Source organism: Trachurus trachurus (assembly GCF_905171665.1).
Source record: "Trachurus trachurus genome assembly, chromosome: 13".
Lineage (NCBI taxonomy): Eukaryota > Metazoa > Chordata > Actinopteri > Carangiformes > Carangidae > Trachurus > Trachurus trachurus.
In genome coordinates, this window is record NC_139892.1 from 29238837 (window position 1) to 29266521 (window position 27685).

A 27685-nucleotide genomic window follows, 5' to 3' on the forward strand; every position below is an offset into this window, starting at 1 on the left:
CTCTCTCACCAGGACTCTAAAATGCATTCGCCGTCATCTTCAGCATTCTCCCTGAATGATTTTCAGCAGCCTGAATGGGATCACTAGACGCATAATTCACTATTTGGATTGACAGATCTCTGCTGGTTCTCAGAAAGTGTAAATAAGTAGCTGTAACTGAACAGCACAGGTTATTGAGTGTCCACACATTTGAGGGATGTGCAAAGGATTTTACGGTTAAATCACTGTGGCACCCCGCGCGCTGTCAAGCCCATCAGTTATCTCGTGTCACAGGCGGTCAGGGTTAATCAATGTCACTACCCGCTCATTCAGAGCAGACAGCTCCTTCACAACGTGGCTGCAGGTGCTTGTTATTACAGTGATGGTGTCATTGTAAATTTTCAGCCTCCACCGTGCGGACCGTGCAGCCATATTAAACAGGAGCATCCTCGCAGACTGCCTCTGACTCATCTGACATTTCAGTCTGAACCCCAGTCCCCGTCTCTGCAGCCTGAAGCTCTATCTTCCTCCCTCTATCTCTCTATCCATCTTTCCCTCGCTTTTCACTGTTCTAATTCAAGGTTAGCACTTCTTAAACATCTGTCATGCCTTTTTTTTTTTTTTTTTTTACTTTTTCACATCTCGCTCTTTCCATTCCCAGACATTTTCCGTCACCATTTCCTCATCTCTTTAAACATTCATCAGGTGAATTTCAATCAACATGAGCTCTTATCTCTCCTCTGTACTTATCCTATGAAAGGATGCATAGCATTTCAAGTGTGGGGTCAAAAAAAGTGTCAACCAATGTCAACTCCTCTCTCTTTTTTTTCCACAGAGTGCAGAAACAGTTGCCCTTGCAGTTTTTTTTTTAGTTGGTGCTGCTGCTGTTTGTTTCCAGTTGATTGAATTTGGAATGTAATTAGGAGTGACTCTGAGGCAGGGGCCATGAGTTTATGGATGGCATAATATCTCCCCCAGGAGCCCTCTGAAATAGGATTGACTTTGGAAGGCATGTCAAATTACGGTTTTGTACACGGATATATTCAGTAAGGGCTGCATAGAAAGCCCTGCAGATGTGGCTCCAAACTTGAAGGTCTCCAATTTACAGCCGTAGTTGGTCAAACGTCCACTGACTCCGGCTCTGCAAGGACATCAGAGCTATTTCTTCCAGGAAAAATATAATGAGATTTGAAATAACAGACCTACTGTAAAGAACAGACAGTATATTTGCTTCTCATGCAGAGGCTCGTAGGCCACAAGTCTGGGGCAACATTTAAATTGGTATTGTTTGCATTTGCATGTGTGTGTGTGCAAGAGTATAAAATTAGATTTCAAGTCAGCTGCAAACTGAAATGGAAACATATTGTATTGCCTGAGCCACTGTGGAGTGTGATCCTGCATTGTTTACTGCATCGTCAACTCGGCTCTGTTTGCTCTCTGGGTTTTATAAGTTCAAGACCTGCAACATGATCACACATGTCTCTGCAGGCGTCCAAATAAACAGTTCACGGTGTGTTTGAAGTTGCTGCATCGGGTCTTCTTCTTAAGTCACCTCAGAATGATGCCTGTGCATTGCAAGGTGTAGTTTTCAAGAAAAAGAAAAAGAAAAGCTTTAGGTGATATTAGCAAATATAACACAGCAGTGTCAGTGAGGTTTAGTGTGCTAATGCTAAACAGCTTGGCAGGACCATGAATTACACAGTGAGGTGATGGATGCCATTTGAATAATCCACTGCATATATTTCACTTTTTAATGTTTCTGCATACCATAGATTTACAAACCTGCCTAATCAGTCTGTGTCTTTTGTGAACAAGTCTAGGTTCTCCACAAAGTATCAAAGTGCTCAGACAGAGATTGCAGATAGCCTGGCAAAAGGTATTTTTGACCATGGCCGTAGCCAGCTATGAGGTCACCTTTTACCTGATGTTAATCATATCATATCCCCATAGATTCAAAATTTTAAGTTTTTATTTTATTTTTATCAAGCACTACTTATTATAGAAAGGATTAAGAATATATATATATATATATAAGAAAGGATGAAAATGAACAACTTTACTGCTTTAAAAAAGTATATCCTTGTGATTGACGGCGCAGTGGAGGTGGGGGTAAAAATGGCTTCTTTAACTCTGTGATTTCACAACAAAGAACTCACCACTCTCAGCTTTGCACCAAGCCACAAATAAAACACCAGAACAGTATAAAATATACCAAGATCAGGTCCTCTGTATGTCTTGGGATTTCGTCAAACAACATGAAAATGAATTGACATTCTAAGGTTACGCACCTAAATGTTGGGGTTTTTAAGGCTAGTTTGGATGTGTTCAGACTATTTGATGTCAAAATAGTACATTTAAAGGGATTCAGTATTATCCAGCAGTAAAAATGGCTTTGATAATGTCAAAAGATTTTAAACTCATACAGATGTTACATGAAACTATGAAACTGTGTGGTTGCTTAAAATATTCCAGAAAGCTGTTTGGTTTGGTAGGTGGGTGGGTTTCAGCAGGGGGAATTTGGAATTTTAAAATACTGACTAGAGCTCTGCTGATAAGCCGACTTCGACATTTTATGCTCCAACAGCCTCTGAGAAAAAAGCATCAGAAACATTTGGGGGAAAATAAATGAGCTCTTGCTTAGAAAGAATCTGGACTGCAGAAGCCATCAAAATTGCATTTCAGTCTGGCTTTGATGATTCCACTTGTTATCAAGAGGTTTTCTTGTTCTGTTGTTGCATCTCACCAATAGTTTTCAGCATTGTGGTCTCGGAGGTGCTTGGTCCTCCCACTGTTTTTGTATGAGAAGTGATTGGTGCCAGAGGAAAAAGGTGAAGCAGGGCTCTCTCTCGTGATTTGAATTTATTTCAACTCACCATTACATTGTCCCTTTTTTCAAAAGCCTTCCTTCGTGCGTCTATCCATCAGAGTTGAAGACAATGTGCATTTGCAAACCACTATTCACTCTGTGTAAAGCACAATGTCTCTGTTGCAATCTGGTCGTTGGTATCTCTTACCTGCTAACAAACTGCTTCCTTAAAGCAGCACTAAGGAACTTTTCAACCTTCATAAAATATTTTCATAACTTTTGTGATGATACATCGACTTACAACAAGTTGAATGACACCTCTGTCATGGCCTGAGGGGGTCTGTATCTCTTTCTCTGGCACTAAGCAGCTTTGAGGAGCATGGTAGGAACCCTGCTCTCACGCTAGTGTTCATGGGAAATGGAGTCTTCCTTCACTTTCACTTTTGCGAGTCACAACAAGGAGGGAACAGGCAAAACGGCACTTTAGCAATGGATTATGTTTGTGTTTTCACTTTGAAATGATCCACTGGAAACAGAAACTTAGTTTTGATGTCTTCTGTTAATTTTAATGCAGGATATTTACAGGGCTTCACGCTAGTGTTCATGGGAAATGGAGTCTTCCTTCAGGCAAAACACTACCGCTTTGGTCCACAGGCGCCGCCAAACTCAACCAAAACTGAAAGTTCTTTAGTACTGCTTTAAATCTTTTATCCCCTCTGCCATTCATCTTGTAATCCTTGTAATCATTAATTCCTCTAGTCTCGATTGCTTTTGTTGTTGTTGCTTTTTTTTACTATCTTTATTAGACCCTTGATCCCACAATACTCCTTGGTATTTTACACAATTTTATTCTATTTCATTGTTATGTTATTCTTTATATTGTTTATATCAGCTGCTCAAACCAATTGCCCCTGGTGGGATTCATAAAGTTGTATTGATTGCTTGATTGATTGATTAAAGGTCCAGTGTGTAATATTTGTCAAGGTTTATTGGCAAAATATGTGTATAATTGCTATTAAATGAAAAAAAAAAAGTTTCGTTTTCATAGCCTTATAATTATTCTTTTATATCCACCTTTTTCCAAACGTCAAAAACGTAAGCCGGTTTTGCTCTTCCGGTGGAATTTTATGTTTACGTTTCCATGGTTTCGGTAGTCGCGGTAAATGCATGGATTTTATTTTTCAATGAAAATCTGTAAAACGCATGGATCATCACACCACCTTTTAACAATGGATATCACACAAATTGACATCTGTGTTAAATCCGTGTTAATAGATCCATGCGTTTACCGCAACTATGACAACGACTGAAAACCATGGAAATGTAAACGTACAATTCCACCGGAAATGCAAAACCAGCTTCCAGTTTTTACCATAGAAGACGTTGGGAAACTTGTGGATAGCAAGGGTCTTGCTTTAGAGTGTCGCCATGTTGTGCCGCCATGTTTGCACAGCAGCCCGAATCGAAAATCCAGCCAGACAGAGAGCAAAGAAGGAGTAGGAAACAGCAGACATATCGTAAAATGGTTTAGATCTTCACCTCATCACTTCATGCTACCAGCCGTCCCAGTCGTGGTAAACACGTTTTTTGTCCTCAGAGGCCACCGTGACTTTGCCGACGGGAGGGGGGAGTGCAAGCGAGCGAGCGAGAGAGTCTGGAATCTGAACACTGGCAGTCACAGTTTTACCCCCATTTTTACACACTGGACCTTTAAAGCGATAATTCACACCTTGGTGTGACTTCAGTGTCTGTTATTGATTGTGCATAGTCTCAGTGTAATGGGGCTGATTGGATTAAACATCCACAACAACTGCAGTTTTCAGCAGAGTAGCAGTGTTTCCTGCTCTCCAGCCACAGAAGACAATAATAATAAGCCCATTAGGACCTGGCACATCAGCACAGAGGGAGGGTAGAGACAAAAAAAAAACTTGCATTCTCCAATAGAAAAGCCTCCAGTCATGTCAGTCATCCAGCTCTCACTCTTGCCTCCTCCTTTGTGGGGCACTGATCACTCCTCATCCATGGGCAGCGCTGCACTGTAGCTACACGCTGCTGCTGCTGCCGCTGCTGCCAGAGACCGGGCGGATGCACTGATGGCTCGTATTTCTGTTGACTTTCACATTATGTTGTTGCGTGTCGCGGTTTGTCTCCCAGCAGCTGGCCTCTCGCCATCCCCTTGTCCGTCCGTACGATCGGACTGACTGAGTCAGGAGTGTGACAGCAGCGGATCCGTGTCCGGGGGATTGGTGCAGGCGGTGAAGGCGCTTTGAAAACCACCATCTGTGCCCCGGTGAGAGTCGACTGGTAAGTTGACTTTTACATCTGGTGCAGTTTATCCACATAATGTTGAGCTAGCCTATAGGCGATGAGATGTTTTTTTTTAATCTTAAGTCAAACAAAGCATTGATATAGGCATGTTGGATAGGCGTTTACCTGCGGGGTTTATTATTATCAGCTCAGGATGAACTGGGAGAAACCAGCGCACCTTCCTCACTTCTGATGACAGTACGGGGACATGAATGTGGTCGTGTTGTGTTAATTGATTCCTAACATGATACGGTTTTTACATTAGGTAGCTATACACTTTATTACGGTCAAGGCTGTGACAGAGGAGCAGTGCCCTTTTACGTCCCAGTCATAAAATACTAAAGTTGTGGAGTCATTCACTCAAAGCTCCACATTTTCACACAGCGTGTTTCTGAAAGGCAGAAGAGGCAGGGTAACAATTGAGCCAATAAGAGCCATCTTGTAAAGTTTCTGAAACGGTAGCAAATTTACTAGATGGACAGTTTAAGATTTAGGGACTGTACACAAATTATTAGAGGAGAGAGGATTATTCTTTTGCTAAAGGGATGAATAAATTATCATTTTTGCAAAGGACAACAGTCCTAACTCTGTTCCATACATAAACTATCTTTTTTAAATCATTTTTTCTGCATCAAAACAAAATTATTAGATATGCCTATTAAAGTTAACTTAAGTAGGCTATCAATCCATGCCAGATTCACACATTTGGCTACTATGAAAATTATTAGCCCATAAATAGGCTACATACGGTGTACAGAAAAGAAAAAAAATGAATTTGATTCCACTCTGGGTCTTATCAGTAGTCTAATAACTCATCTATCAGACGATGTAGCCCAAACTCTATTTTCGAGTAAATCCGGGATGAAAGTGGGGTAGTTTTTTTTCGCAGTGGATAATGCAGGCACACAAACTATGCGTCACGTTGCTCACAATTCATCAGCCACTGATATTGGATCCGTCATCCGTCAATCAAACGTCTGAGACACACACACACACACACACACACACACACACACACACACACACACACACACACACACACACCGAGCTCCAAACATTGAATAGCCCGCCTGCTCGATAATGACCAATCAAATTCGTGGAAACCATACAGTCTATGGTGGAAACTCGTAAAAGGAGGCGCGACAAACAGGACAAACAGCCATTTCTGAACACCTTTAAGATTTAAATTGCATTACACATCTCAGATTGCATCAGCAGTTTTTGCCAAGTTAAGGGTAAAATTAGATATTAATGATGCTAGGGAGGGTCATTTAGTTTAAAAATGTGAAAGTTAAGAACAGAAAGTTAATTCTCACATTTAACTAGTTGACAAATAATTTTGTTTGAAAACCAGAAATACATTTTCAAAAACGTTGCTGATAGATATTTCATAAACCAACTACTTGATTATGTTCTCATCCATCACAGTTTCCCAGACTCTAAGGGGATGTCTTCAAATGTCTTGTTATGTTAAATAACACAACTTAAAGATCTCCAGTTTCTTTGGAACTGGAGACTTTTTTTTTTGTTGCCATTTTAGCTTGAAAAATGATTGAGATGATTAATGGCTGATTATCTTTGTGTCTATAGTGTCTAAACGATTAAAGCTTCAGTTGGTAACTTGAACAAAACTAACTTATTGTGTTGTTTCATTAAACTGTCCATATGGCCACGCAGTAAAATGTGAGACTTGTAAAATGTGGTAATAAGCAGCTCCATTGGTCCCTCCTACTGCCCCTACAGCGATTTGCAAAAATCCACCGCGCCCGAGACAAAACAACCAATCAGAGCCAGAGCAGCGCCTGATGGAGTGTCTGACATCCGTCAATCACTCCACACAGACTCGGCGACACGCCCCTCCGTTCGCTCGCCCTGCCGCTGGCTGCCGCCCTGTCAGAACTGTGTGTAGCGGCAGCGAGCTAGTGAAGCTATGGCCGAACAACAGCCACCTGCAAAGAAGCTGCCTATACCACGGCTGCCAGCAACGGCATATACGGCTAAAGCAACGAAAAAGAAGGCGACTGAGGAAGAAAAACAATCGAAAAAGAAAGAACTTGACCGAGCTCGAGATAAAACGAGGGTCAATATCGGAATAGCTTTTCAGAGGTGGAGGGAGCTACGTGACCTGAAAGGATTTAAAACCGATTCCGAGTTGGCAACGTTTCTGCTTGACAGGTAATTAGCCCTGCATGATATTTGTTTTGATTTTTTATGGGAAATTGTTCCAGTAAACCTCCGCAGCGAAGTTAGCCTACGGTTAGCTCCGTCACGTAAGGTTAACGTTAGTGGCTAGGCAGAGTTAGCTTTTTTCTGCTGCTAAGGCTAACGTCACTGGTTATCATTTAGATGGAAAACAGTAGAAAAGTTTCTCTTTTCTCCAAACATGATATAACTCACTGAAATAAGTGATTCTTTTCTTTCTTTTTTTTGCCAAGTTAGTAAATGTTGCCGTAGCTGTTCGTAGATTTGTCTGCTTATTTGTCGGCCAGCAGTGTTGATTATCCATAATGTTGTCTAACTTCAACGTCGATGTAACACGCTACCTGTATGAACTTAAATTAATGTTAACTACCAGCTGACATGTCAGGAGGATATTACCTGAGTTAGATGTATTTGTTCATATTTTTTAAACTGACGAACAAAATACTGAATTATATTCTCTTGCAGATATCAGGCGGAATCTGTGGCGACAACGTCAACACCAACTAAACGGCGGCCGGGCACGTATCCTATGCCGGCACTTTCCAGCATTGTTGGCGAGTTACCCTCTGATAGGTAAGAAAATTATTGCCCAATTAGATTCATGCTATGTACCATAATTAGTTGTTTGGTCAGGCTCTGATCATGATCATTGATTATTTTTAGGGACATTGTGGTCTGATATCTACTATTTGACTGTTTTGCAGAGATGATGACTTTGCTGGGGAGGGTTTTGGTGCCAGTGAGGCCGAGGACCCTGGCATTAAATTTTTAGAAACAAGGTATGTTGGTTATCAATAGTAATGAATCCCAAATCAGACAGATAACAATACCAAGTGTAGGCAGTAATCAGGGCAGTTAGGAATGTTAAACGGTTGTCTGCTGAGAAACAACAACCCCCTTCACACCACAGCAGACACCAAATCCTCTACTAAGTTTCTCACCATACAGGAGAGGGATGCTAACATGGTATTTCAGAAACAGAACCCCTGGACCTGCACCCCCCCCCCCCCCCCCCCCCCCCCCCCCCCCCCCCCGTTTACTTTGAAGCATTATGCTGATGAAGTCCTTAGAAAGACCATTTCTGGCATACATCATAGACCCCAAATCACCATAGCAGAGTCATTATATATATAACCTGGAATATGTTTGTCTTTTACATTTGTTTTTCTGTTACTTTCTTTTTAGTATGACATCCCTGGACATTCAAGATGACATTGATGAAGATGACTTCAATAACATAAAAAATTCTGTGTAAGTGTTATGCTTATCTACATATTTTATTTGAGTTTTGATTGTTTACTGTAATTCACCAACATGTTTTATCTTCAACATAGTATTGACTGGGCAGAGGACAAGACGTGGTCTCCAGGTGAGGTCACAGGAGATGTTTCATCCTCAGAGGAAGATGAAACCAGAGAGGAGGACAGTGACTATGACGACAGCGATGATGAGGATTACATCCCACCATTATGTGTTCGGTAAGTTCTTCACCAAAACCTCAGTATCATGAACACAACTACTCTCGTTTCTCATTGTTTTTTCTATTCACCCAGAACTGGTGGTGCCATCAAAACAAAAATATGTCTGGATGCTCTTCAGTCCATCAGCATGGAGGACACCGTATATGATGTTTTAGACACAGAGCCAATAGAAACACCACCAGTGCCAGAAAAACATCAAGTGAAAAGTGAGGACGACATCGTTGGACACCATGCATCCATCACCTACCATCTCTGTTTGGAACAGCTTGCCGGATATCTGTTGCTCCCCATCCCACTTTGCACAGTGAAAGATCCAGAGACCTCTATTGAATGTCGCGCTTCCGCACCGTTTAGGATACAGACCAAGTCTCGAGGAACAGCTGTCATCATGCAATGGGTATGTTAAAACTATGCAAAACAATTATGTCTTTGATTTACATGTTTGCGTTATCAAAATTGCTCTATGTATTACATCTTATTTCCTAAATCCCGGTTTTCTAGATCTGTCCAAACAATCACTTTGTCTGGCAGTGGAACTCCCAGCCTACATTCAGGTATGGGATGCAGGCTGGAGATGTCATGTTGGCATCAAATATCATTCTGTCAGGAAACAACTATGCCAAAATTGCACTGCTGTTCAAATTCATGAACATGGGGGTAGTGGACCGGTCAACCTTCTTTCGAATCCAAGACTCTTACTGTGTTGATGTCATCAAAGAGTTTTGGAATGACAGAAGAGCAGACGTCATTTCCCGGCTGAAATCAAAGGACAACATTGTCGCACTTGGTGAGTTTATAGTGACTCATAGTATCACTAGCATCTGTTTCGTGAATCTGTACTGACAATGTTGTTTTAAGCTTTAACAACATTTTTTTTCTTGTGAATTTTTCATTATTCTTAGGTGACGGGCGTATGGACAGTCCTGGCTTCTCTGCTCAGTACTGCACCTATACGATGATGGAGAATGACACTAAAGAGATCATGTCAATTGTCAACATTGACAAACGAGAGACACAGAGGAGCTCTGTGATTATGGAGAAGGAAGGCTTCGTCAGGAGCTTTGAAAGCCTGCGCGAGGACGTGAAAGTTGTCGAAGTGTGCACAGATGCACATTCCCAAATTTCTGCTCTGTTCAGTAAGTCTGTGTATGTTTAGCCTTATTATTCACAAAATAACAACTTCCGGATTTTCCATTCACCATCACTCCTGCAGGCTCATACATACACTCATATACACTTCTTGCATTAATAAATGTTTGCTTGACCACAGTAACTATTACATCTAACAACTAAACAGTATTCATAATAAGTGTTTTGTTGCACTTGGACACAGACCCAGCAAAAGGCAAATACAAGGACAGCGGAGTACGTCACACTCTGGATATGTGGCATGGGTCCAAAAACCTTGGCAAAAAAATACATGCAGTAAGTGTTTTTTTTAGAAATGCAAACAGCAACGATCAGGCACCTGTATGTTTCTCAAAAGTAATGTACAGTAATTATCCATTCATTTGCCCTAACGGGATAAATAAGGTATGGTATTCTCTACTCTATTTAGGCAGGCCAAAGAAAGGGTTGTTCCATCCTTCTGCAGTGGAACAAGGACATCTGCAACCATTTTTGGCACTGCTGCAAGATGGCAGAAAACTACGATGACTTTTTTGTGAGTAATCCAATTATATACACTAAAAAACATCTTCCTACAGTGAAGAAATGATGAATGTGACACAACTGTGTAAATGTAAAAACAATTACGGGTGCTGCTTTTTCAAATTAAAAAGCTTTCATGTTCTGTTTCTTTTCTGCTTTAGGACATGTGGATTGGCCTCCTTCACCACGTAACAGGAGAACACGAGTGGTCCCTTGATGCCTGCCAGCATGGCCCCTTGGAGGAGGACAGGGACAAGGAGTGGCTGAAGAAAGGGTCTGTGGCCCATGAAGCACTGGCCGAAATTGTTCTCAATGAACGCTGGCTGAAACAGGTCCACAAATACTTGCAGTTCAGGTATGATTATGCAGTTTTCAAATCATACGGCTTTGTTACAATACGTTTCAGTAAGTAACATTCTCTGACATTTCTGTTTAAAAAACAGGTCAACAGCGGAGCTGGAGTCATTCCATAATCACATCCTCATGTATGCCAGCAAACGCTTCAGTTTCAGTCCTCCAGTGTATCAAGCCCGAACCCTACTGGCTGCCCTCGACTACAACCACCATGTCCACAGACCACCTAAAAGAAGACAAGATGGCTCCATACAGTATGTTATAAGCATAAAAAATGTCCCTGAGTTTATCTTTTTTCTCACCATCTCAGCCAATACATTCTGTACCTACAACAAATGCTCTGAAATGATGTTTATATGCTATATTATCCTGGTTACAATGTGAATACTCTAGGTAGCATCCAGATTTATCAAACCCTGGATAACATGCTTACATGTGCAAGACATGATCTGCATAATAGAAAAAACTGATCATAATAACAATACTAGAGTAGATGTTAACACACTTAGTGCTGTTTGATAGATACATGTATAATTACAGTGCTTATTTTTTTTTAATGTTTTTAAAATTATCAGGTTATAGAGAATTGTCATATGATTTTCATAGTCTTTACCTATCACTAATTTCAGGTACCATAAAATCTTCAATAAGAAGTCCAGGAAGTGGAGTCTGTATGCACTGAAAGAAGACAAGGATTACAAATACATCCCAGCCCTTCAAAGGGCTATAGTAAAGGAAAGGCTGTCTTCAGGACGTGGGCTACCTCGCCATACAACTATGAGGCCAGAGGACCCTCGTCATCATGGAGTGCTGTCTGGCATACCAGCTCCAACCACGCAGGAGCTGTTGGAGACCCAAATTAGCAGGGGCAAGGGTAAGAATGACTGCTATGTAGTTACAATAACCTCTATAACGATTGTAGTAGGTACTAAACTATTTTAGTTTGACTGATAGGAAGAATTACCCCTCAGGATGTAATAATTAAAAAATCCAATTCTGATCGCATTTCCAATTCTTTATGCTTTTTCCACAGGCCAGACATTGCCACAGACATGAGGCTGCCCTTGCAAAAAGAGAAATGGATGTTTGTTTGATTACCAAGTCAAATAAATGGGGACCACTCATCTAAAATTGTTGTCTTTGTTTTCAGTAAGCTTGTTATGCTAGAGACATTTCATGTTTAGTTTTGACCCAGTTATTATGATTGCTTCAACTAAAGGTATTTCAAATACTGTACGGTTCTATATTTTTACATTTATGCAAAAAGAAACAAATCACTTTAGAAAACACACATTATTGTTTATTTATATAACAAATAGAACAGTAACTCAGCACTCACTACAGCTAGGGCTGCACAATATTGAAAAAAAAACTAACACTACAATATTTATTTTTTCTGCGATATATATATTGTGATATAAAATACAATAAATGTATATATACATGTTAACATGACTCCCAATTGTAACAATGAAATTATGAGAACTAAAAACTCAAAAAAAGAGGAAAAACATTGCACATCCTGTTATGCCATTATTGCACATGCACACACTACAGCATCAGTTACACCCTCCGAGGAACAAACCCCCTATATTGTCCATGTGGATCTGGAAAACGGTCGCGGATTTTCCACACGCAGCAGCTTGGTATAACAACCCTGTGACCAGCACCTAGAACACCATACTGCCAAGCAACAAACTGTCTGTATGCTGCATGACGAAACTGTCTATTGTCTTCTCCTGGATGTGGGAGGTCAGCCACAGCACGCAGCTCGTTCCACATCCTCCTGCCGAGGCGCAACACTCCCTCCTGCAAAATGTAGACCTCCATGTGTGGTAGTGTTGAAATGCACGTTTGTGGCTGTTGGTTGCAGCATTTCTGCTCCAGTAGCGTTGGCATGTCTCTGCATCTCTGGCAGATGCACCAAGAGGGCTGGAGATGAACTGGAGGAACTGGTGGAGGAGCATCAGGTACCAGTTGGCTGAAGACATCAAATATGAGACTGGGGTCCCTTGACAAACTTCGCTCCAAAATGGTCCGTGCCTGGAGTAAATCCAGTCGTTGAATTTGTTCCTAGAAGTAACAAGATGAAGTAAATTGTAATAAAAAATTAAAACAATAATAATAATCACTGTGGCTCGACAGCTAACAGCTGTTACATTACATACAATCGAGTATTTGTCAATTTCAGACAGTTACTTACATGTTCATATGCTATCCGCTGTGACATCAAACTCTCAACCCGAGCAATGTCCTCAACGCCAAGGTCATCAACTGTTTGGACACGACGGCCTCTGCCCCGTCGACCCCGGCCCTGACCCCGGCCAGATGCACCTCGACGGCTCCCTCGTCTGCCCGCCGCCCGTCTGCTGGTAGAAGCAGAGGGGGTGTACTCCTCATCGGAGCTCTGCCGCTCGGTCTCAAAACTCTAACATATCAACAAATAGGCAACATGTCACACATCAGAAGCATAGACTGTAAATGAGCTTCTCTTTTACTGGCAAACTAGGCTACGCTAATGTCCTAAATACTGTAATACTGTGTATAAATGGCGTGCTAACGAACCATAACCTACATTTAGCTACTTGAAACACGGCAAAGTAACATCAATATTTGAGTTCTTATTTCCAAATAAACAATTGAGTAACAACTTCCGAACTTAGGTATAGCTAGCTAGATTCTTATTCAAGCTTATCTAGCCGTGTGGAGTTGAATTTAAGTTTTTCTCTTACCGGTTCGCACTCCATGTCGCGTATAGCAGTCTGCCGCTTCACGTCACGTTCGGCTTCAGCGACGCTTCAGCGACGCGCGAGCGCAGCACAGCCGCGGCAGGGAGGAGGGGCCAGGAGGGCCAGGAGGCAGGGCATGAGTGCACCGGTGAGGGAGGGGGGGTGACGTCAAGCTTGTGTTGGTTCAAATTTTTAATCTAAGTCTGCTCTCTTCTCCAACTTACCAACTGAAGCTTTAATTGACTTATTGTTTCAGCTCTAATTTGATGTTCACTGCTGGTGGCAGCGGTTTTGAATAATGAAAACTCTGCCTCATTAGAGTCTGATCAGTGTGTCATTTTTTTCATTGTTTCAAAGTAGAGTCACTCCAGTTATTTGTCTCTTTGCTGCAGTGATGGATACAAACTTAGACTCATAATGTCACAGTGTCACCACAGTGTCTTTTCGGCCCTGCAGCACATATAGTACCTGCACTCCCCATGTCTCTCTACATGACAGGTGGCCTCATCGTGGCTCCTCTTGTTTTGACTGTTTACAAGTGTCAGTGTGCGACATGGTGAGGTGTAACATTGTGGACTGAGTCAGCGGCATCCAGCTGCTGCTGTTGCATCAAGGCGCCAGAGCCGAACCCTCACGTCTTCATGTGGAATTTGTCCCTGTATTTTCTCTGCTGACTCTCCCTCTTTTCAACCCTCTGCCGTTGACATACAAGTGTTCTTTGTGTGTAGCAGCTTAATTTGCGGGTTGTGAGGCTGCACCCAGTTGTGTCTGGGAGAATTTCAGCAGCCGTGTCCTGCCTCAGAAAACGCCATCCTTTTCATTGCTCCTCATTCTCTGCTGATTATTATCCGGACTGCGGTCACTTTCAGAAATCACTCAGACTGAATAAATAGCTTGCCTTTGATTGAAAGACAGTGCTGAGAGCAGCACGTCTGCTTCTACCTTTTCCAGTTGTTCCACTCATTTCATTAATCTCATTATCTGGCACGAGGAAGTGTCAGCCAGGAATTTGACGTTAACCAAGTCAAGAAATGATCCTGTGTCAGAGAGGTTTTACTATCAAGGTTGCCGCTCTAGTTTTCCTGTAGGTGGGTCACGTTTCCAATTTGTGTTAGCGGAGGTGTAACCGGACCCCTGAGGAATCTCCCCACCGAGAGTATCAGAGATGTGTCTAAGAAGATTTGTTAGGTGGGACCACCTGTTGACAAATCCACCATGAATGATTGAGCGTGGGACTGGGTGGCGGTGGTTGTGTGATATCAAGACAAGAATATAAGAGGAGGAAATATGAAGTCTGGGTTCATATTTGCCTGAGTAAAAGTCAGGATGTGCAGTACGTCTGTTGCTCTGTGCTCCAGACACTGCCCTGTGAATACCACTGACGCTCTTCAGGTTTTTTTTTTTTTTTTTTCATAATTAATCCTCACAATAAATCTGATTGACAGCGGGCTGCAGTATCCCCAGTATCTCCAACGTATAGTAGAGTTTTCTGTGGCAACAGCCTCTGCATAATTCTCCCTCCTCCGCTCCTTGCAACCTCATTCCTGCCCAGCCTGGGGTATAAATAACCATGTGGATGGAGCAAATCTGTGGTGCATCAGCACTTTGGTGAGAGCCAGGGATTATTTGGTTCTCTTATTGCCCTCCTCTCTGTGTTGATGTGGCTGCCACTGTCTTATACTGTCGGTCAGTAGGTTGCTGCAGCAAAATAGTATGTAGGCTACTTACCACAGCTGATGGTGCTGTTACGTATCTCCATGCATTGATTCAACACGGTGTATCTCAGTAGAGCTGCAATAATTGCTTAATCGATCAACAGAGGAGTAATCAGCAGCTATTTTAGTAATCACTCGATCATTCAAGAAATTTTCAAGCACAAAATTTTAAGTATTTGCCTTTTGGGGATTTCGGACTCTTGAAATAGAACAAAACATTTGAATACATCATAGTGAGCTTTGAGACATTATAGCAGACACCTTTATCTACATTTATACATTCTCCGACATAGCAGTTCATCATCATCATCTTCATCATCATCATTGGCAGATTTTTTTGATCATGAAAGCTGCAGCTCTGTACAAGGCTGCCGCTAATGAGCAAGATGTCTGTAGTTGAGTCTTCCCATTTATAATTAGAGCAAGGTTTCACATTGCCATGTTTCAGACCTCTGAATTGCTGCCCACATACTGTACTGTATAGCTGAAGGAAAAAAACGCAGACTGAAATCAGAGCTTTGTTAGGTGGGATTAAGAATGAGGATGTCATCATTCTGTACTATAGAGCCAGGAAAATGGTGAGAAAGATTAGACCAATACAGCCGTTGTCAAGTTGTTGTCAATATACAGTATCAACTCTCAACTCTCAAATTAATTTATTTCTACAGTTCAACATGACAAATGTTGAACCTGCACTTACTGATTTTTCTTTGGTCATTTGTTTGCAGTGCAACAAGCTGTTAACCCACTACTTACTTTTTTTTTCTTTGCTGCTTTATTTGGAAACAAGATCATTGACAAGAGACTGAAGCAAAACCGTTACGTTATTTTCTGAAAAACCAAAAAACTGAGCTGAAAAACACTAAAATGCTGCAAAGGGATTAGGGTGATAAGTATCTGCTCACTGGTATTTTATCTCTGCTCTTAATAATGACAGTTGTTCTCATTATTAAAGTACAGTTTTATTCATTTCTTCTTAACTATCCAACTCTTCAAAACACAAACGATAAATTAACTCATGCGACAAAGACAAGGAGCAAATCTTCACAACTGAGAAGCTAAAACCAGACAATTGTGAAATGTTTGGGTGCAAAATGATTTTCAGTTAATTAAATCAATTAAAAATCATTACAGATTATTTTTCTTCTCATCTGTGTCATCTATTGACAAATGGTTTCAGTTGGTATTAAGTTGCACACAAGCTGACACAGAGTCTGTGAAATACTATCGAGTGAAATGCCTGAACCCATCAACAACAGACCACACAGACACTTAGTTTTCCACTTAGTTATTATTTGTTTGATTGTTCTTGTAAAAAGAGTCACTCCCAATGTGTCTCAGTGCTTCTCTGAAGTAACGCTGACAATGTCCTGATGTGGTTTGAGGGTAAACACTCGTTTTCCAGAGTCAGGATCACAGTATTTGTTGTCTCATCATCACCAGTGGCGACAGTGCGGAGGAAGGTGGAATCAGCTGCACCACGGCTCAATCATGACCATGGCAACGGTTTCAGAGGCAAATAGCAGGGCGACTGGCAACCGGGAGCAAACCAGGGAGAGAGACTGTCTGAGCAGGGGAGGGAGGAGAGTGTTATTTTAGCCTTTTGATCCCTTTTTTTCCAGAAAGAGAACTAGACCATGCTGAGATTGATAGGAGTAGAGGGGTTTCTCCAGCTTGAGGCTAATGATGAAGCAGGGCAGTTCCAACAATTTGATTGTAAAAGCAGCATTGGTTTTCTACTGGATACTTGTTTTGCTATTTTATGCAAACCTTAGGCAATGAAACCCATAAAAGGGTGGGTTACGACTTTAATATCTTGTAAGAAAAAACAGAAGGTTTCACTGCCTTATTTTGGTCTTTGTGAGCTAACATTTAATGCCATAGCCCCCATTATTTCTGTCTCATGACCTGTTAAAATAAATGCAGTTCCTTATCACTAGTTGCAACCATCTGGACTATAAAGGTTAGTTTTATTTTTTAGAGGCCTGGAGATATCAAATTATTCAGTAATTCTGTAGAAAGTCAGGAAAAGGGATCATTTTTCATATCAGAAATATTTCTCTGATTCCTATACTGTTAAAGAATATGCTTTGAATGTGCACCATCAAGGCTTTGTCCAAAACACTGGCCCTTTGCCGTCATCCTCTCTCCCTCCCTGCCTTTCCTGTCTCATTATCACTATCACACTTGGGATGAAGGCAACAAAAGTGAAAAATACCTTTCAGAATAGTATTGTGACTCATTGTGTGGTTCCTGAGAAGATTGTCATCCATAGTTTTAACATTTTAAAGTATGTAAAAAAAACCTTAGGGATGCAGCAGTTGATCAGCCTCAGGACTTCAACATGATTGGCTTTTTTTTTATCTAACGATATTATGATCAGTAGCATCTACTCAGTGATCAGCTGTGGTTAATATTCTGTGTCTGTGTAGTGTAGTCTCACCTCCCGCCTTATTCAATGCACTGGCACATGACAGGCCACCAAAAAAACCTGTCAGCTAGGTGTAACTTTTATAAAGAATGGGAGACTGATGTAATGTGCACCATCAGCAGTGCGTACCAAAAATGTCTGGTATCAGTAGTGAAAAAGCCAAACACAGTCATAGATGAGCAAAAAGAAAGAGAAAAAAAGCTGAATAATGGCTCATTGAGAAATTCTGAATAAGCCTCTTGCCCTGCCCACCAGCACCACTACTACTTGTGTTTACGTATTGACCAATGAAAACACAGTGGGCTTAAAGATGGCTAGCATGTGAGGAAATGAAAATCAACTATGTTGAAGCCTCAATCAGAATCACACTCAGATGATGACTTATTTGTGACCATGTATCAGAATAGTGAACTGAGGTAAATGTTAGCTGGATTAGGGTATTACTGTATGAGACTGTCATTGGTTCCTGGGTAGAAATACACAGCTTCACTCATGATTTGTTTATGATATAAAAAGCGTCACGTTCAGGCGGTTAAAAATTTGATTGTCATTGCAGGAGGTCGTTAAAGGATAAAGTGGTAGGATTGGCTTTCATCACAAAGCTTCCATCAGACTTCCATTGTGCTGTCAGTCATGCAGATGTATTTCAATTCATGTCTTTCTGCTCGAGTTTTTGATTTAAATCCAATCAATGAGAAGAATCCTCCATCTGTTCTTGTGCGGTCTTTGCAGGTGACAGCGGGCGATCGGGTGTTTTTTCTCCCCTTGCGGGTTGAATTCCAGTTTAAAGCAGTTGACCCGTGTGTCTTGTTAACCAGACTGTAGCTGAACATGAAAGAAAAAGACCTGGCGGCCAGACTGCTGCACAAGGTGTGGATGACGCACAACAAGTGCAACAGTGTGTGAAGTAGCGCCTGGAGCTGTGGGCTCTCTGCTGATAACTTCAGTATTAGTACAGGAGGCTGTTTTTATCATATACAGCAGAACTAAGAATGGCACATTAGAGTTCTTCTAATGTCTTTTTCTCCATGCCATGTCTTGTGCATCTTGATGTTCAGGTTACAGCTCATAAGATCAGGCATGGGAGATCATTGTAATGATCCTTTTTGGAAAAACCAAATGAATTTGGAATAATTAACTTTAGCAAATTTGATGCTTAAATGAAGTGTATTATCGGCACACTTTGGTAGGATACAGTATATGATGACTTTCCACCCCACCATTTGCTGCCATCCAAAATGACATTAAAAGCAGCAATAGCCAGAGACGAGAGATGTAATCTGTATGTGGGGGCTGTGGATGGATGAACATGAGATGAGGTGAGTGTATGCCTCCAGGGGGTCTGTGCTCACATGGCAGAGGGAGGCACGTCTCAGTGTGCAGCATGGAGGCTATTGGACCAGAATGTCGAGGCACAAACAGAACGTAGCAGAGATACAGCAGCCTCTGAGAGCAGCTCAGATATTAACCCGATGAATTCATGAAAAAACACTTCGATATTATAGTCATTTGAAGACTGGATCAGTAGGTCGCAGCCTCGCAGCAGCATGTGTCTGCCTGGGCTTGTAACGTTAAAAGACAGAATCAGACTGAAGGAATCGTTTCCTGAAAACACCGTTCTCATCACCGGGCCATCAAAGACGGAAAAAAAGGAATAAGGATTATAGTGCCCTTGTTTTGTCTTTACAAACAGCAGTGATGTTGTTTGTCCTTGTGAAGTGTTTGAATGTTTGTCAGTCTGAGTGCTCAGCCTTCATCGAAATAGAAAAGTGTTTAATTTAGATTGAAAGTGAAATCTGTTTGTGTTACAGGAACTGTCTGGTTGGACCCAATTCTCTGCTATGACTCGGAGCTGCTGAAGATTTTTCTCTTTTTTTTTTCCAATTCACCGTCCTTCTCGAAGCCCTCTTCATTCCTCAATGGGGTCCCGCAGCCAAGGCTTCTTCCACAACCACCACCACCATCGTAGCTCCATGGTGCCTACAGCAGTGCCGAGGCTGCTGGCTGAGAATGGCAGCCTGTTGGGGGGCATCGCGCAAATCACCCCCAACCTCTTCCTCAGCAGAGGAAACGTGGCCTCCAACCGCAGCCTGCTGCTGTCGAAAGGCATCACCTGCGTGGTCAACGCCACCATCGAGCTCCCAAACTTCAACTGGCCTCACATGGAGTACGTGAAGGTCCCGCTGGCAGATATGCCCCATTCCCCTATTTCCTTATATTTCGACAGCGTGGCCGATAAGATCCACAGTGTGGGACGTAAACGAGGGGCGGTCCTGGTGCACTGCGCAGCGGGGGTGAGCCGCTCGGCCTCTCTGTGCCTGGCCTACCTCATGAAGTATCACCGCGTGTCTCTGGCTGAGGCCCACGCCTGGGTCAAAGCCCGCCGCCCCGTCATAAGGCCCAACGGCGGCTTCTGGCGCCAACTCATCGAGTATGAGAGAAAGCTGTTCGGTAGAAACTCTGTTAAGATGGTGCAGACGCCCTACGGGGTCATACCAGATGTTTATGAGAGGGACCGCAGGAGCCTGGCTCCATACTGGGGCCTGTGAGTGAGGCTGTGCCAACTGTCCACAGCAATGGATGGAGTAGGGGAAGCGAAGATGAGCCCCTTTGCCCTTCTGGACTGCAGGTTCGCGCCTCTTCTGGACAGGCGAAGTGAGATGTGTGTGTGTAGATCTGTGTGAAGCTTATTTAATGAATATTGATGCGCTTGGACAGGGGGAGTCTAACCAAACACTGGTTGTTGATGGTGCTGTCACTCATCTAACCAGTTGCTTCTATTTAGTCTTTGATCGGGAGCAAGGCTACTTCAAACCCAGAATCCTTCGGACCAAAGGATCGATTGGGACCATGATTATGTCAGACACCAAAATGAAGAAGAAACGTTCGATATCAGGAAGCCGGTGCCGTCTGTCTCCTGGTCTGTCTTTCCAGTTCCAGCGGAGGATGATGAGAGCTCTTTGAAGGTGTTAGCTGTGTTCAAGACTCCGCAGCTCTGACAGTGATGTGACTGAAGTCCTTTCCCTGACGTGGTGTCATGTGGTGGTGTTGTGCCAGTTTTGCAGTAATCTTTGGTGTCAGGGCAGCAGCATGCTCTCAATTTACGGTAGCATTTAAGATAAGTGTACAGAAAAAAAAAAAGTATATAGACAAAATTATTTTATTGGAATGTACTGATAGTGAGGAAACACTCGTAATGGCACACTTTAACTGAACTTTAAAGATGCTATTATATCTACCTTTTTGAAGGTAATAATCTAAAAGATGTACACTAAAATCAAGATTTAGGGGAAGCTCCTGTGTACCACAGGGTTGACTGTTCTGTCCTGTGACCACACTATGTTATTGTAGTGCTATTTGATGCTGTATTAAAAAAAAAATCTGCTGCCTCAAGGGATTGGTAGCTCTATGATAGATGCTTGGAGGAATATTTTCTATCACACTGTTTCCGCCTTGTGTCCATATTCGAGTGAGGTTCCGGAGAGATCAGTGCAGTTCAGAAAACACATTTTATTTCTGTCAGTAAAATGGCCTTCTTATGTGGTTCAGCGCTTTTCAGAAGAGCCATGTCACACAGGCTGACAATCCTACTCCTTTTGTCGTCTAGTGGTTGGAATTTTCACTTCGCTGCACATCCTGTCTGAGCTTTAAAAGTAGTGTTTAGTGCTAAATAGAGTTGTAGGGGTGAGACAAAAAATGATACCACAGTAAATCACAATACACATGATCATCAAGACGTTACCACCAATACCGAAAACATGATCCATATCCAACTGTATGTAGTGAACAAAAGCAACTTATGGATTTCTGCTCATTAAAACTGTCTTTTTCTATTTTAGAGGTATATTTTCCTATTAAATGTACCCTCTGGAGTTTTCATGTAAGCAAACATCATTGTGTGTATATTAACCTATTGAGTGTATTCTTGTGATCTAATAAATGTTTCGTGTGTTTTTTTTTCTTCCTCATAAAACATTTGCAAGGCAAATTATTTTGATCATCTTAAATCCAATATTGTGTACATGTATGTTTATTACCTACAGTAGCAGCCTCATTTTTATTTTTTGGTGCATTGTTGCACTTTATTCGTTGCATTCACTGCCTTCCCCAGATGCACACATCACGAGGATGCATGTGTGCTAGATTAAATGCATTGGGGATAAAAAAAAAAAACAGGCACTATGAAAGGTCAAAAACTCCACAGGGTACTTTTTAACTTGGAGTTTATTGTGATGTATTCAGGGTTTCAACTAACAATGAACAATTTGTTTCTGTCAAATGTTTAAATGTTTAACTGTAAAATAAAAAATATTAAATGAACCTACCCAACACTCAACTCTTAACTTACATCAAAAGAAACACACTATATTGCAATCTTTGCAATCTACCAGCCAGACTCAACATAAGTACTGCTTCATGGAACAAAAATGGGAAACATATGTCACAAATGATCTTTTTATCCTGACAACCAATCCCACATCAGAAATATTTTTGCCTTCTTTAGTTATTTGCCCCAGGTGACGCCTGATGTTGACCATTTACTACAGGCATGTCCAAACTATTCCACGAAGGGCCGGTGTGTGGCTGCAGGTTCTTGTTTCAACCAAGCAGCAGCACATCAGACTTGACTCATTTAATCATCTCAGTCTTCAGACAGTTGATTGGTCAAACTGCTCTTGGTTTGTTGGAACAAAAAACCTGCTGCCACAGCGACCCTTCAAGGAATAGTTTGGAGATGCCTGATCTAGTATCTTACTGCTTCAGTCACTATTGTCTCTTTAAATCATTACTCCTTGAAGTCTGTCACCTTTCTGATGACATTATAAAGCTTGTGAAAAATGGCAAATTGTGATTGATCAAATCCAGAGTCTGTTGCAATTCAATTGAAATCTTCAAGTTGCTTATTTTGTCTGACAAACGATATAAAGGCAATTACAGTGATGTAAACCAGAGAATTGTCTGCAAATTATGACATAAAAAAAAAGCTGGAACCAGAAACAAACGACTAATAAAAGTGCCCATGATCTTCAAATACCACCTTAGCTGTATCAGATGACTCTGTCCTGTCCTTCTTTATCATGGTCAGGGAAGGTATCATGATTTTGTGTTGTGATTTACCTTCTTTACTCTCACCCCTACACAACAGTGCAGTATAGTATCACCTTTGGCTGTGGTCAGACATCCAAGACCAGTTGCAGCAGTGATGCTGATTGTTGTCAAGACTCAGTGCAGCAGAGTTGACATTTACAACCCACAGAGATCAGTGCAATGATGCTTTTATGCTACAACAGATTGATATTTCAGTTTTAAAGGGATAGTTCAACATTTTATCCCTATAATCATAGGGGTAGATTAATTACATGTATTGTTACATAATTATACATGATTATTTCATAGCGTGGTGAATGTGCAGGTCACAACTTCTCCACCAGAGCGTTTTGGAGTTGTTGCATTGTGTATTTTATGAGTTTGATGAGGGACAGGGGACTACTGTATGTACCGTTATCTGAGCAGCTCACGTCTCCGCCCCGTGGTTCTCAAAACAGCTTGCACCGACAATTAAAGGCAATTAACCTAAGCCTATGACAATAGGGATTATGGCAATGAGTGGATTTGCCAAACTGTCCCTTTAAGAAAAAGAATTAAAGTTCAGGGGGAAATGATTATAGGAAGAGAAAGGTGTAATTAATCTGTCACGTGTCTTTTGAAATAATTTCCCCTGGGACCGTGATATTAAAATAAAAGAGCTCATGTTACTGTTTGTATTGAAATTTGATACACACAACATTCCAGCCTTTTACCAAAGTGATCGTGCATTTACTTCAAAAGCTGACAAACCTTTCTCATCAAAATCTGTTTTTCTAATTCTGCCTGGAGACGTCTCCAGAGATGTTTTCACATGAACAAGCTACAGCGTTTCCTCCCCCAAATGCTTCTTGATGTTCACTCTGCACAGCTATTTTCCCCCAAGAGATGTCCTCAGACGTCAAAGAAATGTTCTGTCATTCATTCTCATTTACTGTGGCTACAGAGCAGCAGGCAGATATTGATGAGCACTATTTGTCTTGTGCCCACACTTCTGAGGGACCTCCAGAGTGGTCCCCACCATGAATTCCATTACCCACAGGGACGATGACAGGCCAACCACTGCAGAGATGCATAAGTGATGGCTCGAAATTATAGACTGCACACACTATTTTCTCCCAGCATAAAAAAAATCTTCTCCTGCCCCCCCCCTTCCTCCCTCCTCACTCTCACTGTGTTAATGTGAGTACAAATGCACATGATTTCAAGCGCATAGTCAAGCACTAAAAGTAAACACATCCCTCACCAGCGTCAATATTATTATCATCTATCATTAAAGCAGTAAGCAGAGCCATTTGCATCATCCTGAGCATCGGAGCAAGCCAGTGGTGCAGGCCATGCAGAACGAACAGCGCTGATGAAGTTTGAAGAGATGACACACAAGCATCTGACACTGGTGAGCTTCCATGACTGTGTTTTAGTCAGACACACACAGACTCAATTCAAATGTTTATTTCATCTTCAGTATACATTTAGGTTTGGCATTTAGGCTCCAGGCTCATCACTCACTGAATAGGATTACAACGAGTACATGGGAGTGATGGGGAAATATCCTAACCCCTGCAGGTGGGGCTGAAACGAGCATCAGTGATGGGCAAACAGGAAGATGGGAAATTTTGCAGTATGACTGGGTGAGGCATGTCATGTGAGTAAAGCAGTGCAGCTCAAGTTTTCTGGCAGGCTTTGCTCCCTTTATGTGTATTTCTTTGTGTGTGTGTATTACATTAGAAATAGTGACAACGTTTATTGCAAGCCCAATGTGGATTTTATTGGCGAAAAAAACATTTAATGCATTTGAGAACCAGCTAATGTTGGGTAGCTATGTGTTGCCAAGCTAACATGTGTTGATGACAATGCTTTTGTCTGTCAGGGGTCATTCCTATGTTCCTACAGCCCTATGTTCCCACAGCCTTATGTTCCCACATTTCTAACTTTTGTTGTCACTGAAAATTAGGCCCTATGTTCCCACAGCCCTTTGGTCCCACCATTGGTTGGGTTTAGGCAATGAAGAAAAGAGTTGGTTAAGTTTAGTAAAAAGACCCGGTAGAGGCTAGACAGGCCAGATAGATAGAGTCCAGATACTGTAGGTAGAGAGAGTCCAGTGGGAACATAGGGCCTAATTTTGAGAAAAATCTTAGAACTGTGGGAACATAGGGCTGTGGGAACATAAGGCTGTGGGAACATAGGCATGGACCCGTTTGTCAAACCATTCACAGCTTCATTTTGCAGCAAAATATTTTACAAATTGTACATTTTGGAGAGGTGATCTCAGATGACTTGATTTGAGTGAATTTACTACAGATAACCAAGAATCCTTTAAATTTGCCTCGAGCACCATCATCAAATCCAAATGTAGACCTTCAGACCTACAGTAGTATTAGCCTGTGTCTTCATCACGGGTTGTCGGCTTTAAGCATGTCTGTTTAGACCTGGCTCTTCTCAACTATCCACCATGACTGACTCAGAAGGACTTAGTGTTTGGTGTTAATTAGCAAATGTTTGCTTGCTCAACCTTATACAGTCCCAAAGAGCTGCTTGCAAGGCTGTAGTTTTAGACATGTTTCCTGTTTTACAGCTGACTTTTTCTAAATTGAGGGTTATTTGCCTACACATGCAGGATTTGCTGATTCTGATTTTATTTTACACTTATACTTTTATATTTATCTATTTTTCAGACACAAAGTATCAAATTGATGGGGTTAAGTATTCCTCCCTCCTATGATTATATTCTGACAGTGTGTAAAATAATTTAGAAACACTAAATGAAACATACTAAAAAATGAACAAATAAACCACACCAAAAAGGATCATCTCTGATTTTAGTAATAATTTAATAATGTCTTTTAATGAGTTTGGGTGGCTCTCTGGGACTTTGTACTTGTGACCTTCCTATTTCTAAAATCCTGGCTATGGCCTTGTAATTATTTCTAAATGCAATCTCAGTTGTCAGTTGTTCTGGTCTGGGCAGGTTTTTATTTCAGCCACACAAAGCTAATATGAACATCTGCTGTAGCAGCAATGAATCACGGAATCATGCTTCTCTGGGCTTCAAATTATACAGCCTTTAATAATTCACCATAATCAGCATGAGCTACAGCACTATTCCTGTATGACTAGTTGTAGATCCTCATCCTGCATTTCCATTTTAACAAGGCCATATGCACAAGGCCAGTTATTAATATAAACATTCTGCTTTGACTGCTGTTGCATATTTAGGCTCACCACCCTCATTATAGGTAGAATTTGACATCCTGATTTAGCCACACAGAAACATATGCTTCAACTGCTGGATGTGATTCATGGAAGTTTTTTTCTTTTTTCTTCTTTGTCTCACAACAGTTGCAAACAACTCAGAACATTTACACAAGCATTGTAGCACAGCTTCTGCTGCGTTCTACATTCAAAGATAAACATTGCACATACTGCAGATTATTTTCATACATGTGTTTTTTTCTTCTTCTTTTTTTAAACAAATGCGTGGAAATGCAGAAAGAAATATTTCAACCAGATGGAAAGCAATTGAGCACTTAAAATTATTCGAAAATCAGCTTTAAATAATACCATTGAAGGAACCTAGATTATTTTGTATTGTTTGAAGATATACAGTACATGTTTGTTTCAGAACAATTTTATGTTATTAAAAACAGCATTATAATATTTAAGAATCTGAGATAAAGACGTCTTTCCAAGTCTGGAATATTAAATCATCTGACATTTTAAATCAACTGAAATAAACTTAACCAACATAACAAAGATGCTGCATCAATGCATCAACTACAATAATCCTGGTTATAATGTAAAATGGGCAAAATGAATGTTTTTACTTTTGAGGCTGTTGATGCATATATTTATTAATAATTACGCATTTGTACGGTTTTGAATGCAGGACCTCTACTTATAACAGAGTATTTTTACTTATACATACTTGTAGACTACACCTTCATCATTGACAACAGCATAAAAACAGAAATAAGAGGGTGAAAGCAGTCCCACAGCAGACCGAGGATCATCTGAAGCACAATAGGAGACCTTGGCTGATATGATTTAGACTGTAGTGAAACGACTCATTGTTCCTCAGTGAACGGCCGACTGAGTGTGTCGTCTCGGTGGTGTGGTGTGTGGTAACACTGTAACAGTGACTCATCTGTCCGTCGCCTTTGAAGCCTCAGCTGTCTGAACTGATTGATAGAACAGACACTGAGGCAAAGGCCTGCAGGCCATGAAGTTGTATTCAATTTTTACACAACATCTCAGCAGTGAAAGTGAATAATGGAGAAAATGAGGCATTGCAAATCTAGCCTACTTAACTGTCAGATGTTGGTCATTTGTTTTAACTAATGGTTGAACTATGGCGAGTTAGTGCTAAAGGATAACTATGTTGTTGTTTCATAATTTTGTTGTTCATGGATCAAATGAAAAGACCAAAATCCATAATTAGTTGTGAAACTGGATTACCAACTGGGCAACTGTCCAAGGTCTAAAAGCCTCAGGTGTAAAAATGCTTCCATTTTTTCTGAGTAATATAATGAACACATAGGCAAGCTCATATTATTATTATCATTGTAGTTGTAGTTTAGGGATCAATATCTGTCTGAGTCATGGCTGCCATATTTTTAAAGGCACAATATGTGACTGAATTAATTTGCATATGTGGCTAACGTCACGTAACAGTAACAGTTGTTTAGTTGCAAGTCTAGAACAATGACTGTATGAATGTATAAAGAGGGACGATAACAATTGCATTATAAACAGTGAAAACCCAAAAAAGTTAGTCTACTAATGTGGAAAACGATTGAATATTCACATTTTAGAATGATTTTTGTTTAAAAGGAATTAATCAGTTATCATGTTGCAAGAAATATTTAATTTCAGTTCAGTTACTCTATTGATTCTTCTAAAAAGATCATCTATAAGTCAGAAAACTTTGAAAATCTGTGAGGCAGAGG

General features: G+C 41.1%; 1 protein-coding gene across 1 annotated transcript; it reads left to right on the forward strand.

The window, feature by feature from the left end:
• Positions 1-5034: 5034 nt before the first annotated feature.
• On the forward strand, positions 5035-20611 carry dusp14 (dual specificity phosphatase 14). The gene is made up of 2 exons (XM_083985858.1): positions 5035-5089; positions 19466-20611. The coding sequence occupies exon 2, from the start codon at positions 19574-19576 to the stop codon at positions 20201-20203; it is 630 nt and encodes a 209-aa protein (XP_083841984.1). The 5' UTR covers positions 5035-5089; positions 19466-19573; the 3' UTR covers positions 20204-20611.
• The last annotated feature ends 7074 nt before the right edge of the window (positions 20612-27685 follow it).